General features: G+C 38.4%; 1 protein-coding gene across 1 annotated transcript in view; it reads left to right on the forward strand.

Moving 5' to 3' along the window:
• The window catches only part of PAFAH1B1 (platelet activating factor acetylhydrolase 1b regulatory subunit 1), an 86,854-nt gene extending 73,115 nt beyond the window's left edge, over positions 1-13,739 (forward strand). Inside the window, exons 7-11 of the mRNA XM_032428396.1 lie at positions 592-694; positions 1,645-1,873; positions 4,687-4,788; positions 8,791-8,947; positions 9,814-13,739. Of these exons, the coding sequence (XP_032284287.1) occupies positions 592-694; positions 1,645-1,873; positions 4,687-4,788; positions 8,791-8,947; positions 9,814-9,887 (665 nt within the window). The 3' untranslated portion in view covers positions 9,888-13,739. The remainder of the gene's footprint in view (positions 1-591; positions 695-1,644; positions 1,874-4,686; positions 4,789-8,790; positions 8,948-9,813) is intronic.
• Positions 13,740-14,658: the final 919 nt, after the last annotated feature.

Genomic DNA, 14,658 nt, shown 5'->3' on the forward strand with positions numbered 1-14,658 from the left:
AAGAGTTCTTTCCAACCATTGTATATTCCTTAAATAATGATATTTATGAGGATTCTCTAGGGCATTTTCCACACAGAATAGCTAATTAGGAATGTGAATAATGCATATAGAATAATGCATTTTTACCCCCAAGGACATTTAATTTTCAACCACTATTTTAAATACGGAACGAAATCTCCATTTTTCTTCTTTCTGTTTAGCTTTGTAAATCTTATTTCCAATCTATACTATATCTTAGGATATCAAACATGGAAATTTTTGTGTTTCTAGTGTTCATATATAAACATTCAGTATATTAATATATTCAAATGATGATGATACTGATGCCTTGTGATGTTAAAACAGTTGTACAGGTTGAAATTTAATCATAAATTGAGCTAGCTACTTAATTCATTGTGGATTGTTTTATTAAGTTGCTAATTCCTTAACTTGTGTGTGTAAATCCAAGTTTCTTACCAAATTTATATAAAGCCCAGTGTATTTAAAGTTGCTGCGATATTTGAAATCCCATGTTGAAATCTCATGGTAAACTGAGGTTTAATTGCTCTTGGTGATATAGCACTTAATACGTTGCTGTGTTATGTGTTTTAGGCCATGACCACAATGTTTCTTCAGTAGCCATCATGCCCAATGGAGATCATATAGTGTCTGCCTCCAGGGATAAAACTATAAAAATGTGGGAAGTGCAAACTGGGTGAGTAGGTTTGATTGAAAAGGTGTCCGCTAATAAGATATTAAACAACCAAAATGTGTTCTGAACCAATTATTTTGACTTTAAACCAGAATGATCATGGTGCTGGTTGTGTTATATACTTTAAAACAAGATTTTAGTCTCTAAATGTTTCCCAAAAAGGAACAGGAAAATTATAAAAGAAACTTCCCTGTCCTTGAGAGCCATTTCCTATGCAATGGCTTATTTTGTTTTTTTAAGATTTTATTTATTTGAGAGAGTGCAGAGTGAGAGAGAGAGCGCGCGTGCGCGAGAGCGCGTGGGGGGTGGCAGGGGGAGAAGGAGAAGCAGACTCCCCACTGAGCAGGGAGCCCTACAATGCAGGGCTCCATCCCAGGATGCTGGGATCATGACCTGAGCCAAAGGCAGACGCTTAACCGGCTGAGCCACCCAGGCGCCCCCAATGGCTTATTTCTCTGTGGTCTTTTTTAGGTGATTTCTCTGTGGGTTGAAATAAAACATAAATAACATTTGTGCAGGTATTCCCTTATTAGGCTGAGTTTGGTTGTGCTTAGAATGACACATGATTGTTATCATAAAACCTTAACCTACTACTAGTTTTACCCAGATTAGTAGAGTGTGCCTTTTTCCCAACAAGGCTATAAATATTTTTGTTAGGTTTATTGTGTGTGTTTAGTTTTGGAAGATTTTATTCTCTCTATATTTTACCTTCTAGAATGTGTTGATTGGTTAGCTCCTTAATGATACTGCCATCAGCACATTTTGATTGATGTTTGATTTTCCAGCCTGTCCCCATCTTTTATTAACCGTGAATGTACATTGCTGTTGACTTGCATGTGATTACTCTAACTTGGTGCCAACCTCTTCATTCCAGTGCATAGCTAGTTTTATATTGCTTCTGGGAAGTAGCCCAATTTGCCATTCACAATGTAAATTATTACTTATTTTGACAGCTACTGTGTGAAGACATTCACAGGACACAGAGAATGGGTACGTATGGTGCGGCCAAATCAGGACGGCACTCTGATAGCCAGCTGTTCCAATGATCAGACTGTGCGCGTATGGGTCGTAGCAACAAAGGAATGCAAGGCTGAGCTTCGAGAACATGAGCATGTGGTAGAATGTATTTCCTGGGCTCCAGAAAGCTCATATTCTTCCATCTCTGAAGCAACAGGATCTGAGGTATGTGATTTATATGTCATTTCATGATTTTATTGATGATATCAGAACCTTAGGTAACTTTTCTGATTCTCAGTTTTAGGGCAGTTTTAACGCATTGACAAATCTGCATCCCAAAATTCTGAATCTTGAAACTTTTTACTCTTTCGAACTTGTGGAAGTATTTATATTTTTTAACCAGTGATTATTGTTGTCAGCTGACCCTTGACTTGTGGTGGGGATGGTAGATTCTCCTGAAGAGTGAAAGTGGTCATTAAATTTATAAGAAATGTCATTGTTAGTATACCTATGCAAAGTAAAACTTAATGGGAGAAGTTAAAGTTATCTTTTAGAAGAATTGCCTTTAATGAATGTAATTATTTTATTTATAAATTTATGGTGGAATACAATTCAGTCCTTAAATATTTATTTTAAAGAATATTTCATATGGAGTCCTCTTGATACTCTTGATCACTAGAAGCACTGAGTCTGGAGTTTTATTTATTTGGTTGTTTGTTTTAAGTTTTTATTTTAATCACCTGGTGCTCATCACAGGTGCACTCCTTAATGCCCATCGCCTATTTCACTCATCCTCCCACCCTCCTCCCCTCTGGTCACCATCAGTTTGTTCTCTGTGGTTAAGAGTCTGTTTTCTTGGTTTGTCTCTTTCTCATTTTTTCCCCCTTTGCTCGTTTGTTTTGTTTCTTAAATTCCACATGGGAGTGAAATCATATGGTATTTGTCTTTCTCTGACTTACTTCATTATAGTGTTCTGACTTATATTCTGACTTATTTCATTATACTCTCTAGCTCCATCCATGTCATTGCAAATGGCAAGATTTCATTCTTTTTTTCCCCCATTTTTTAGGGATGAATAATACTCTACTGTGTGTGGTGTGTGTGTGTGTGTGTGTGTGTATCACATCTTTAGCCATTTATCAGTTGATGGACACTTTGGTTGCTTCCATGTCTTGGCTATTGTAAATAATGCTGCTCTAAATATAAGGGTGCATGCATCCTTTTGAATTAGTGGGTTTTTTAAATTCTTTGGGTAAATACCAGTAGTACAATTACTGGATCATAGGGTTAGTTTTATTTGTTTGTTTGTTTGTTTTGAGATTTTATTTATTTATTTGACAGAGACACAGCGAGAGAGGGAACACAAGCGGGGGGAGTGGGAGGGGGAGAAGCAGGCTATTTGGGGTCTTTTGTGGTTCCATACCAATTTTAGGATTGTTTGTTCTAGTTCTGTGAAAAATGCTGTTGGTATTTTGATAGGGATTGCATTAAATGTGTAGATGGCCTTGGGTAGTATAGACATTTTACCAATATTTGTTCTTCCAGTCTATGAGCATGGAACGTCTTTCCATTTTTTGTGTTGTCTTCAGTTTCTTCCATCAGTGTTTTATAGTTTTCAGAGTACAGATTTTCCACTTCTTTGATTAGGTTTATTCTTAGGTATCTTATTATTTTTGGTGCCTTTATAAATGGGATTGTTTTCTTAATTTCTCTTTCTTGCTTCATTATTGAATGCAACAGATTTCTGTACATTGATTTTGTACAGAAATACAGATTTTGTACATTTGCGACTTTACTGATTTGTTTATCAGTTCTAGCAATTTTTTGGTGGAGTCTTTTGGGTTTTCTAGTCTGGAGTTTTATTATATTTCTTCATGGTTCTTAATTTGTACTTTTCATGATTTCAGTCTTTATGATTAATAACTTAAAAACAAGTTACAGAATATTATTTCTTTGAATAAATTGCATGAGCCAAAATTGACCACATGTCTTTTATATAGATAGTCCTATTGGGGATTTTTGCTTTTGTTAGTTAACATACAGTGCAATAGTGGTTTCTAGAGTATAATTCAGTGATTCATCACTTACATACAACACCCAGTGCTCGTCACAAGTGCCCTCCTTAATACCCATCACCCATCTAGCCCATCCCCCACCCACCTCCCTTCATCAATCCTGTTTGTTCTCTGTCACATCAATCCTGTTTGTTCTCTATCATTGAGTCACTTATGGCTTGTTTCCCTCTATTGTGGATATTTTTAAATTACATTTTAATAAATGAAGGAGGAGAATCTTCCCCCAAAGCCCCCATCTCCGCCCCCAAAAAAACAACTGTTTTTCCAAAATGAGGTTTCTATAGTAACTTTAGATTTTGGCTGACTGGTTGCCTTTTCAGATTCTTTTTACTGCCCTCTGGTGGTGGTTACTTACCATGTCATAAATTTGATTCTGGCTGGATTTTATATAGACCTAATTACATAGTTTTAAATTTTTCTTGATTACAGAAGTCTTGAACAGTAAATTTATCATCCCGTTAGTATTATAGAAACTGAATCTTAATCTTAGTAGAGATACTCTGTTTTTATGTTATCTGGGTCCTTCCTGTGTAACAGCCTGCATATGTCAAAAGACCTATGTATTTCAATAGAGAAAAATCTGAAGAATAAGTTCTAGAGATCTAATTGTACAGCATGGTGACTGCAGTTAACAATACTGTGTCATATACTTGAAATTTGCTAAGAGGGTAGATCTTAAGTATTCTTACCAGCTTAAAATAAAAAATGTATTCTCACTACCTAAAGCGGGGGGTGGGAATGTTTATACAAGGTGATGGCTATATTAATTAACCTGATTATGATGATCATTTTACAATATATATGTATCTCAGAACATCAGATTGTGTAATAAACATGTACAATATTTGTCCCCCCAAATTGCATTTTTATAAAAATTGGAAATATAGATCATTGCTAGAAGTCATTTAAAGTCCTCACCTAACTTCTTACCTGGGAAACTTAATATTTGTATGTTTTTTATAGACTAAAAAAAGTGGCAAGCCTGGGCCATTCTTACTGTCTGGATCCAGAGACAAGACTATTAAGATGTGGGACGTCAGTACTGGCATGTGCCTTATGACCCTAGTAAGTTTGCATAATCTTACTGCTTCTTTTGTGTCTTAACTAGGTTTATACCTTTTTGGGTTAGATGCCTTGTGATACCTTATTAAATAATCTGAATTATTGCAGGCTTTAAAAGAACTTCTTGTAAAGACATTTTTTCTTAAACTTTTGTAATTCCATTGTTAGTTAGGAAAATTATTGCTGTAGAATGTCATGTTTATATAAAGGATCTACAAAGCCAGTTAATGCCAGGAGGGAGATCCTAGCTTACTGTATCTTTAAAAATTATATATCTTCTATGCGAGATAAACAGTATTATTATAGACTCATTTTTTTTTAAGAGAGAGAGAGCGCGCACAAGTTGGGGGAGGGGCAGATGGGGGAGGGAGAAGTAGACTCCCTGCTGAGCAGGAAGCCTGGCATGGGGCTCGATCCCTGGACCCCAAGATCATGATCTGAGCCGAAGGCAGGCACCTAACCAACTGAGCCACCCAGGCGCCCCTAGTCTCATTCATTTTTTAAACTGTTTCTGTATTTCACTGTATTTAATTTTAATATGAATCCTTTTAAGTATTATCTATTTGTTCACATGGTCCACTTTATTTGGTTTATTTTACCATTCTGATGTTAATGTTGTTACCTAGCTTTATGACTTAGAAATGTTATTTCAGGGGTACCTGGGTGGCTCAGTTATTAAGCATCTGCCTTCAGCTCAGGTCATGGTCCCAGGGTCCTGGGATCGAGCCCCACATCGGGCTCCCTGCTCAGCGGGAAGCCTGCTTCTCCCTCTCCCACTACCCCTGCTTGTGTTCCCTCTCTCGCTATGTCTCTGTCAAATAAATAAAATCTTTAAAAACAAAGAAGAAACGTTATTTCATTTTAGGAGCACCTAGAATTTGGTATTAGGATATATAAATGAGGGTGTCTGGGTGGCTCAGTCAGTTAAGCGTCTGCCTTCAGCTCAGGTCATGATCCTAGGACAAGTGCCACAGCGGGTTCCCTGCTCAATGGGGAATCTGCTTCTCCCTCTCACTCTACCCCTTCACCCTGCTCATGCTCTCTCTCTCACAAATAAATAAAATCTTTAAAATATATGTATATATAAATGATAGTACAGCATTGTGGACATTCTTATTTGCCTAAGGAAGTTCTGAGGGAATCTGTGGGCATTAATTCAGTAGCAGTTTTTTGTAATTTGGCATCCATGTTTGTTTTAGAGATTTCTTTAGGTATTAACCATACCTTGAAGTGATTGTCTCTCTGTAGGATATGGTAGACACTTTGGAAGTATCATCAAGAATTGGCACTTCGGTGGCTTAGTTGGTTAAGTAAGTGTCTGACTCTTGATTTCAACCTAGGTCTTGACCTCAGGGTTGTGAGTTCAAGCCCCACATTGGGCTCCATGCTAGGCATGGAGCCTACTTTAAAAATACAAAAAGAAATTGGTTAGAAAATTAAACTTTTCTCTAGTAGTATTCTGAGCTCAGATATGCTATATCGCTATTTAAAAAGATGATCTACACTTAAAATCATAAAGTGTGTATGGGGCACCTGGCTGGCTTAGTCAGTGGTGTGTGGAGGCTCTTGATCTCAGGGTTGTGAGTTTGGGCCCCATGTTGGGTATAGAGAGTCCTCGAAAATAAAATCTTTTAGGGCGCCTGGGTGGCTCAGTTGGTTAAGCGACTGCCTTCAGCTCAGGTCATGATCCCGGAGTCCTGGGATCGAGCCCCGCATTGGGCTCCCGGCTCAGCAGGGCGCCTGCTTCTCCCTCTTACCCTCTCCCCTCTCATGCTGTTTCTCTCTCGCTCGCTCTCTAATAAATAAATAAATAAAATCTTAAAGAAAAAAATATATATTTTAAAAAAGAAAAAAAAAGCATGTGCTCTGCTCTCCTGTAATAACACAGGTCACCTTAATTTCCCCGGAGGTTTCTGGCTCCTATTTTTTCAGCTGAAGGAAGGTACTTTTTACTGCTTTATTTTGGTGTAGTCACGGAAATGTGATTTAACTTTTGTTGAAGCTTCTACGTCTAGTGATTGGTGACTTTTATAGGTCACTATAATAGAACAGTTTTTTTTTTTAAATTCTTAAGATTTTATTTGAGAGAGAGCACACACACAAGCCAGGGGTGGGAGGGCAGAAGGGGAGAAGGAGAAGCAGATTCCCCACTGAGCAGAGAGCCCGATGCAGGGCTTGATCCCAGGACCCTGAGATCATGACCTGAGTCGAAGGCAGACGCTTAACCAATTGAGCCACCCAGGTGCCCCTAGAACAAAGTATTTTAAATAAGGATCAAGGCAAAGGATATGTCACCTTGGTTTTTTTTTTTTTTTTTTAATTAACTCCCTTTTTTTAGTTCTTTTACAAAAGCAATATGGTTATTTACACTGTAGAAAAATTAAAAATATACAGAAAGGCTAAAAGAAGAAAATAAAAATCACCCTCATAAAACTCATAATAATACCTACCAGTATAGGCTGCCCGGTAGAACTTTCTGTGATGATGTTCTATATCTATACTATCCAGTGTTGTGGCTACTGAGACTGAAGGACTGAATTGCTGATAGTATTAATGTTTGTTAGTTTATTTTTTTTTAAGATTTTTATTTATTTATTTGACAGAGAAAGAGAGCACAAGTGTGCAGAGCTGTAGGCAGAGGGAGAAGCAGGCTCCCCGCTGAGCAGGGAGCCCAGTGTGGGGCTCGATCCCAGAACCCTGGGATCATGACCTGAGCCGAAGGCAGACGCTTAACCGCCTGAGCCACCCAGGCGCCCCAATGTTAGTTAGTTTATATTTAAAAAGCTACATGTGAAGGGCACCTAGGTGGCTCAGGCGGTTAAGTGTCTGCCTTCAGCTCGGGTCGTGATCCCAAGGTCCTGGGATCGAGCCCCGCATCAGGCTCCCTGCTCAGCCGGGAGTCTGATTCTCCCTCTGCCCCTCACTCCGCTCTCATGCTCTCTCTCAAATAAATAAAATCTTTTTTTTTTTTTTTTTAAAGATTTTATTTATTTATTTGAGAGAGAGAATGAGATAGAGCATGAGAGGGAGGAGGGTCAGAGGGAGAAGCAGACTCCCCGCTGAGCAGGGAGCCTGATGCGGGACCCGATCCCGGGACTCCAGGATCATGAACTGAGCCGAAGGCAGTCGCTTAACCAACTGAGCCACCCAGGCGCCCCTCAAATAAATAAAATCTTTAAAAAAAAAAAAAAATCTACATGTGACTAAATGGCTACCCTGTTGGACTGTGCAGTTCTCAGCCATTTTCATTAATTTCTATGTAGATGAATATGGTGGGGATTTTTATATATAAATGATAATCCTATTGTACATATTGCTTTGTAGCAAACCTTTAATTTAGGAGGTATGTGACACTGCTCATGTTAGATATTTTATTACTGATTACATACAGTGCTTTGATGAACATCTTTGTTAAATAAATCTCTGGGCCTTTCTTAATCTTATTTCTTAGGGTAAATAGCAAGAACTGGAACTGCTGGGATAGGGGATGTAGATAGATGAATGGATGGACGGATATGCAGTAAATACCTGTGTATCCTTCACCTGGAATCACCAGTTGCCAACATTTTCCTGTGTGTGTGTGTGTGTGTGTGTGTGTGTGTACATTTTGCTGAACAATTTGAGAGTTACTTGTAGATACCATGACAGTTGTATGTCCTAAAAATAAAGGTATTCTGTATAACCACAATAAAATGATAATACTCAAGAAACTTTATCATTGGGGTGCCTGGCTGGCTCAGTTGGTAGAGCATGTGCCTCTTGATCTCAGGGTCATGCGTTCAAGCCCCACATTGGGTGTAGAGATTACTTTAAGAAAATGATTTAAAAAAAAAGAAAAGAAATTTGACATTAATACTACATATTCACAATTTCTCCAATTATCCCAATGGCTCTTTTTTGACATTGACATTTTTTATTGCACTTTGAGTAATGACTTACTATTTTTCTAGGTGCTGTTTATGTACTTTATCCCTTTATTAAGTCAAATACCTTTTTGTTTTTAAGGTGGGTCATGATAACTGGGTACGTGGAGTTCTGTTCCATTCTGGGGGGAAGTTTATTTTGAGTTGTGCTGATGACAAGACCCTACGTGTGTGGGATTACAAGAACAAGCGATGCATGAAGACCCTCAATGCGCATGAACATTTTGTTACCTCCTTGGGTATGTACGAGTAATGAGCTTTCTAAGCAATTAGGTTTTGGAGTGCCAGGCATAAACAGTTTTATGTAATCGTGTGGAATTTTCCAGGTAAGAAATGACTGTGTGCTTTCAGGACAGACTAGAGAAGACAGTTTAAAAACTTTGTGGATTCCTATCATTTGTTTTAAATTCTCCTTTCCTTAACTCTCTCTCTCCATCATCAGCCTTATAATAAAAAAATTACTTTCTCCATGCACAACATTGGTTTTGGAAACTAGGATTGTGAAGAGGATGCTTACTAACCACTCTGATGGGTAATTTTCCTCCCCTACTAGTTTGTAAGTTTCTCAAAGTAAATTTTACTCAGCCTTTTTCTCCTCTGGCAGGTATATACTACCATGTACTGGGAACTCACAGAATCGTATTTAAGTTTAATAAATATCCTCAGTATTATCTGGACCTGAATCTAGAATTAAAATAGTGAATACAGTAAAATATAATACACCTAGGGTTTGATGGATCTAATGATAAAAATAAAACTAATGCCCATCTCATAGGATTGTTAACAAAAATTAAATATGAATATAAAGCATTAGTACTAAGCCAGAAACATAGTAAGTTAAGTAAGTAGATACATTGAGGCTACCCTTGTTGTTAGATTTGAGTGTTTATTCAGATTTAGTTGGGATGGGTGTTAATGGGGGAGGGATTTTTATTGAAATGTTAACATAGGACTTAATCATTACATCTCAGCTTCCCTAAACCAGGGATGGGTGTGCGGGTGTATATAGAAAAAAATGAGTATCCCTGGCACTTGGACTTGCTTATTTTGTGGCTTGTTAAAAATTTTATCTGGATTTAAAATAAGCCTTTTCTTTTTCTTTCAGATTTCCATAAGACGGCACCATATGTGGTTACTGGCAGTGTAGATCAAACAGTAAAGGTGTGGGAGTGCCGTTGATTGAGTCTCATTTGGCCCCTCCTCCCATTTTTCCTCTGGATGCACTCTGATGATACCATGGTTACCCCATTGAGCTCTGTTTAAATAAATATTGTCCTTTCATGTAAATTATTCTGGATGTAGATTGAGCTTATTAAATGTTACACACAAAGTATTCATGCATGGTGAATCCAAATTGTATACTGTAAATTTACATACGTTGTCTAGAAGTACATAGGGTTTAAAAACCTGGGCTGGCATTGGTCACACCAGGCCTAAGAAGGCAGAAGTTGAATAAATTGAACTTAGGGCACTAAACTGAATAGTTGACAGTGTCATTTTCTGTTGGATTATTAATTCCTGTTTTTCTTTCTGCTATCTGTTGGTGCCTGACTTGATGGCCTCATTTGGGGAAAAGTGGTGATTATTAGGGCTTTTTCTGAAATGTGTATCTATGTAACATCACTTAAGTGTGCTTAATAAATCTTCTTTAAGGATGTTAGATGATAAGGCTACAATTCAAAATCTTCTGACCATCTATGTAATTAATGGGGATTACACATTGGAATTTTTGTCATGACACATTTGCCAAATCAATAGGATACATTTGTTTTGGCAGCCTATCAAGCAGAGGCTAGTGGTATATTTATGTAAGAAAATGACTGTAAATCTCAAATAAGAAAAATCTCAGCAGCTAATAGCAAATCATTTATTTCATTTGGGTTTTAATGCTTTGTAAACAGGTTAACAAAACACTGTAATACTCTAAGCTTCTATTTTTCACACTAGACACACTTCTAGTTGTATTCTCCATACTATTAGACTGTATAGTGATGTGACTTCCAAGTAGAATTTAATCTTCCCATTGAGTGTGTCATGGTACAAATCACTATTTGTTTTGATGTTTTTTAGGGATGTGCAATGTGCATTACATGATGACAGATATTGAAAAGGTTATGTTTGCCCATTTTAAAGAAGTGGGAGAAATACAGCAGTTTGTTTTTCAACATGAATCTGATACCGATTTGAACTGTATTTAACTTACACGTTAAAAAAAAAAGACAGGGTTAATGGAGCATGCATAAAAATGTACTGTGTTTTCACCTTTTGTTTATATATAAATGTTTATATGGGCCTATCTATAAGTGGATAAGTCTGTATATGTATATCACACACATAAAACCTCCATGTCTTTGGGTCCTGGGTTTTTGAAGAAGTGCTAAAACATACAAGTAGAATAAATTTTGCTGTGGAATACCATGCTTTAGAACAAGCCCTTTTTGATCCTAATGCTTCTGAAAACTAGGTCTGACTCTGTGGGAATTTTTCCCAGTTAAAAGGAAAATCACACACACACCCTCCCCCACCGTTTGGCTGTTCAGCATTTTACACAGCCTGATGTATATTGTGATCCAAAGTTACTACAAGTAGGTTTAAGAGAATTTTTATCTATGACTTTGGAAACAATATTTCATTGCAGATTATTAAATAAATAATTCTATTGCTTAGCTAACCAACAGCTTTTTTTTTAAGGTCATTTGAAAAGTTAACAAAGAAATAACAAAGACAGTTTAACAAAGAAACTTACTCTGAATTGCATTTTATTCATTTGCATAATATGTGATTTTTTTTAATGTCCCTTTTAGTATTTAATGGAAATTTGGTTCCTGAAAAAGACAAAGGGTTAGAGTTAGTGTCCTCTAGATACACGGAGACTAGGCCTTATGTTTACTAGAAGCAGCTTTATGTCTAACTTGTGTCTTTTTGTTTGTTTGCTTTGTTTTTAATAATTCCTGAGCGACGTCTCTGGAAGGAAAAGTGTTTTGAGAACTAATGGCTATTTTTGAAGACAAAAATTACAACTTAAGCTAATTCCTTAAATACAGTAGAATAACTTTCAGGACAATATTGCCTCACAACCCTGCTCACACTCAGAAGTCTTATTTTGTTTCCCTTTAGCTGTTCTGACTGGAGTTTTCTACAAAAGCTATGGAAGATACCTTTGTTCTCGTTTGCTGCTATTTCCTGTCCTATTTTAAGAAATATAAATACATAGAAATGGTGCATCTTAACATTTGTTTGTACATGTATAAATGTCTTGTATTTTAATTCATTTTTAGCATGTAGCAACACGAATTGTTTAAGGGTAAGCCACAGCATCTAGAAATCACTCATAGATACGAACAGTAAAGGAAAAAATGGTACCGATGTAGGAGGAAACAAAGCTAACAAAGCTGCTGTCCGCTGGGTTTTCCCCCCCTGCAGGATACAGTGACTTCGTTGACAAAGGAGGAGAAACAATATTACTCTGTAAACAAAGTTATCCTTACTTGGGAGACTGCCACAGCCTGCTGCTTGGATGAGCTACCAGACATCCTCCATTTAAGAAGCAGCAAACACTGAATCTCAGGGATGGTCCTCAACTGGATCCAAATGTAACGAGCCCTGTTTGAATAATGAAGGGGGTGGGGGAGAGCGATCCATCCACAATCCGGAGTCGGAGGTGCGTGGTTTCCCGCACTGTTGTCTGACACTGCCCTGTCGATGCCCTTTCTTCCTGTTGCCTCCGTTTTCTCTGTCTGCTGTCTGACCCTGTGCCTTGCCTGGGATAAGTACAATGATGAGGTTACTGGTTTGGATTGTAAGTGGAGGAATTTATGAATTGGTTTAGAGGTTCACTGCTGCTTTGTCACTTTCTCAATCAAATTGGCCACTTATTTAAGAAATAAAAAGCTGGTAGAATTGCATCCTCAGATGATTATTTGACTTTGTGTGTGTGAAAACAGACATTCCAGTGCCACCCTTAATAATGTGCCCAAGGAGTCCTAGCTGCACTCTTGAACGTGCAAGCCACGGAAACTGTGGTGTAGACATTGCTTGGAGAATAGTTGCTTTTTGACATGGCATCTTGCACTTTAGGAGACTAAGACCGTCCTGTTTTGTCTATGTGTGGTGTGACCAATGGTGTGCCCAGAGCACTGCTCTAAAAATCACTAGTGTTAGCAAGTCGTCCAGGCTGTGGAGCGCTCGCTGTAGTCTTTGGAAGCTTTGGCTCTAGATCACCAAGCCCAGTCTCCTTACTGTCAGTGCCCTGCTCTCCTGTTTGCCTCTTCCTGTTTCTGTGTGAACTTCCAGGTAAAATCACTAATTAAATAGTTTTCTTTTAAATTTATTTAAAGAAAAACTATTTAAAAGTAAAGGATATTTTGTTTTGTTGACAGTGGTGGCTTGATAATCCTTAAGCAACTGAAATTAAAATTGTTGAAGGAAAAGGCACTTAAAATGGTTACTCTTTCTGTCCAGCTGTATATAAGTCCAATGTGTTAATTAATCTAGATGATGCAAAGAAGAATCTCCTGGTAGAGAAGCGACATGTACAAAATCGATGAAAAAGGTTTTGGGTTTTTGTTTTTTTTTGTTTTGTTTTCCGTAGGGTGGGGGGAGGGCAAGCTGGATTTACAAGTCACAACTGGACTGAACTGGCCTTTTTATCTTTCCACTATATCATGTAAGTAGCTGCTTTCTTGTCCTGCCTATCCTTCAGGCATCCCTAAAGCTCACTCTGAAGATGATAGAAACAAACACAAAATCTTCGGGTTAGATGTTGATCCTGACACTGACATGAAGGCAAGCATTGATTTCATATGAATGTTGCAGAGGTGGTGGTGATTGGAGAAAACAGTAAGAGTTAACAAGTTATTGACACAATTTTAAAAAAAAATCAGTAAAGGAATGTATATAATATTGCTCTTGTGTTTTACAGTAAGATTTGTTGCTCTCAGACTGTGTAAAACAAAATTTATTCATGTTTTCTGCATATTAAAAAATCCTATTGTACCAATTGGTAAACTATTAAATGCCTATAAAACTAGATGTGATTTTGTGTGTGTGTGTGTGTGTGTGTGTGTCCTTGTGCAGAGATTTAAAACCGAGTCCTAATAGGAGATGGGACTGTGTTCAACACCAGCCATAGAGTAAGCTGCAGATTGGTGGCAGGGCCTTGATGGAGGGCTTTTCTCGAGGGCCGTGCTGGCACTGCGTTTGCTGTCCGCTTCCTTCGCCTTATTAGGAGGTCAGGTTCCAGGAGCGATGGCTGCAGGGGCCCTTGGCGATGGTGGTAGGTGGGCTTGCACCACCCCCGCCTCCAGCAGCCTTTTCCAACAGTGACTCGTCGGCCCAAGCACTGGAGAGCTGAGGCCAGGAATGACCTATTGTAAACACTACCCCCCCACACACACACCCCAGCAAAGACTTGGCCCTCTTGTGGTCGTCAGGGTCCAGACAGAAGGATCGTGCTCCCCTTTTGTTCTATTAATGAATGAGCCTCTTGTTTTGTCCAGTGGTCTTGGATTCTTGAAGATTCTTAATACTGTTTTAAATTTTGGTCGAAAAGTACCAAAATTGCCTTCACTCTTGGCCCAGAAGCCCCATGGCTTTCCCTCTGCTTTACACGTGTTGGCTATGTCCTGCCTCCCATGCCTACTACTGCCCAGCTGGGGCCTGTGGTGTCCAGGGCAGCCAGGAAGTCTCCAGCCTTTCTCAGGTATAAAGGACAAGTTGGATGATGCGGTGTCTCTTTACTTACAGCCCAGTTGTTTTCCTGCCTCCCCATCCCAAAATGGGAATCCTCAAGAGCACCAAAGTAATTTACTTGAAATTCGAGTCTTCTGAGTTTTGCAGCTTTTCCATTTCCCTGCAGGGCTCCTCTTTTCCCCTAGCTTGAGATGCCGATGATGAGCCTGACCACTTTCCCTGGGGTAGAGAGTTCCAGCTTTGGTATATCGCCATCCTG

This window comes from Phoca vitulina, unplaced genomic scaffold (genome assembly GCF_004348235.1).
Source record: "Phoca vitulina isolate PV1807 unplaced genomic scaffold, GSC_HSeal_1.0 scaffold40, whole genome shotgun sequence".
Taxonomy (NCBI): domain Eukaryota; kingdom Metazoa; phylum Chordata; class Mammalia; order Carnivora; family Phocidae; genus Phoca; species Phoca vitulina.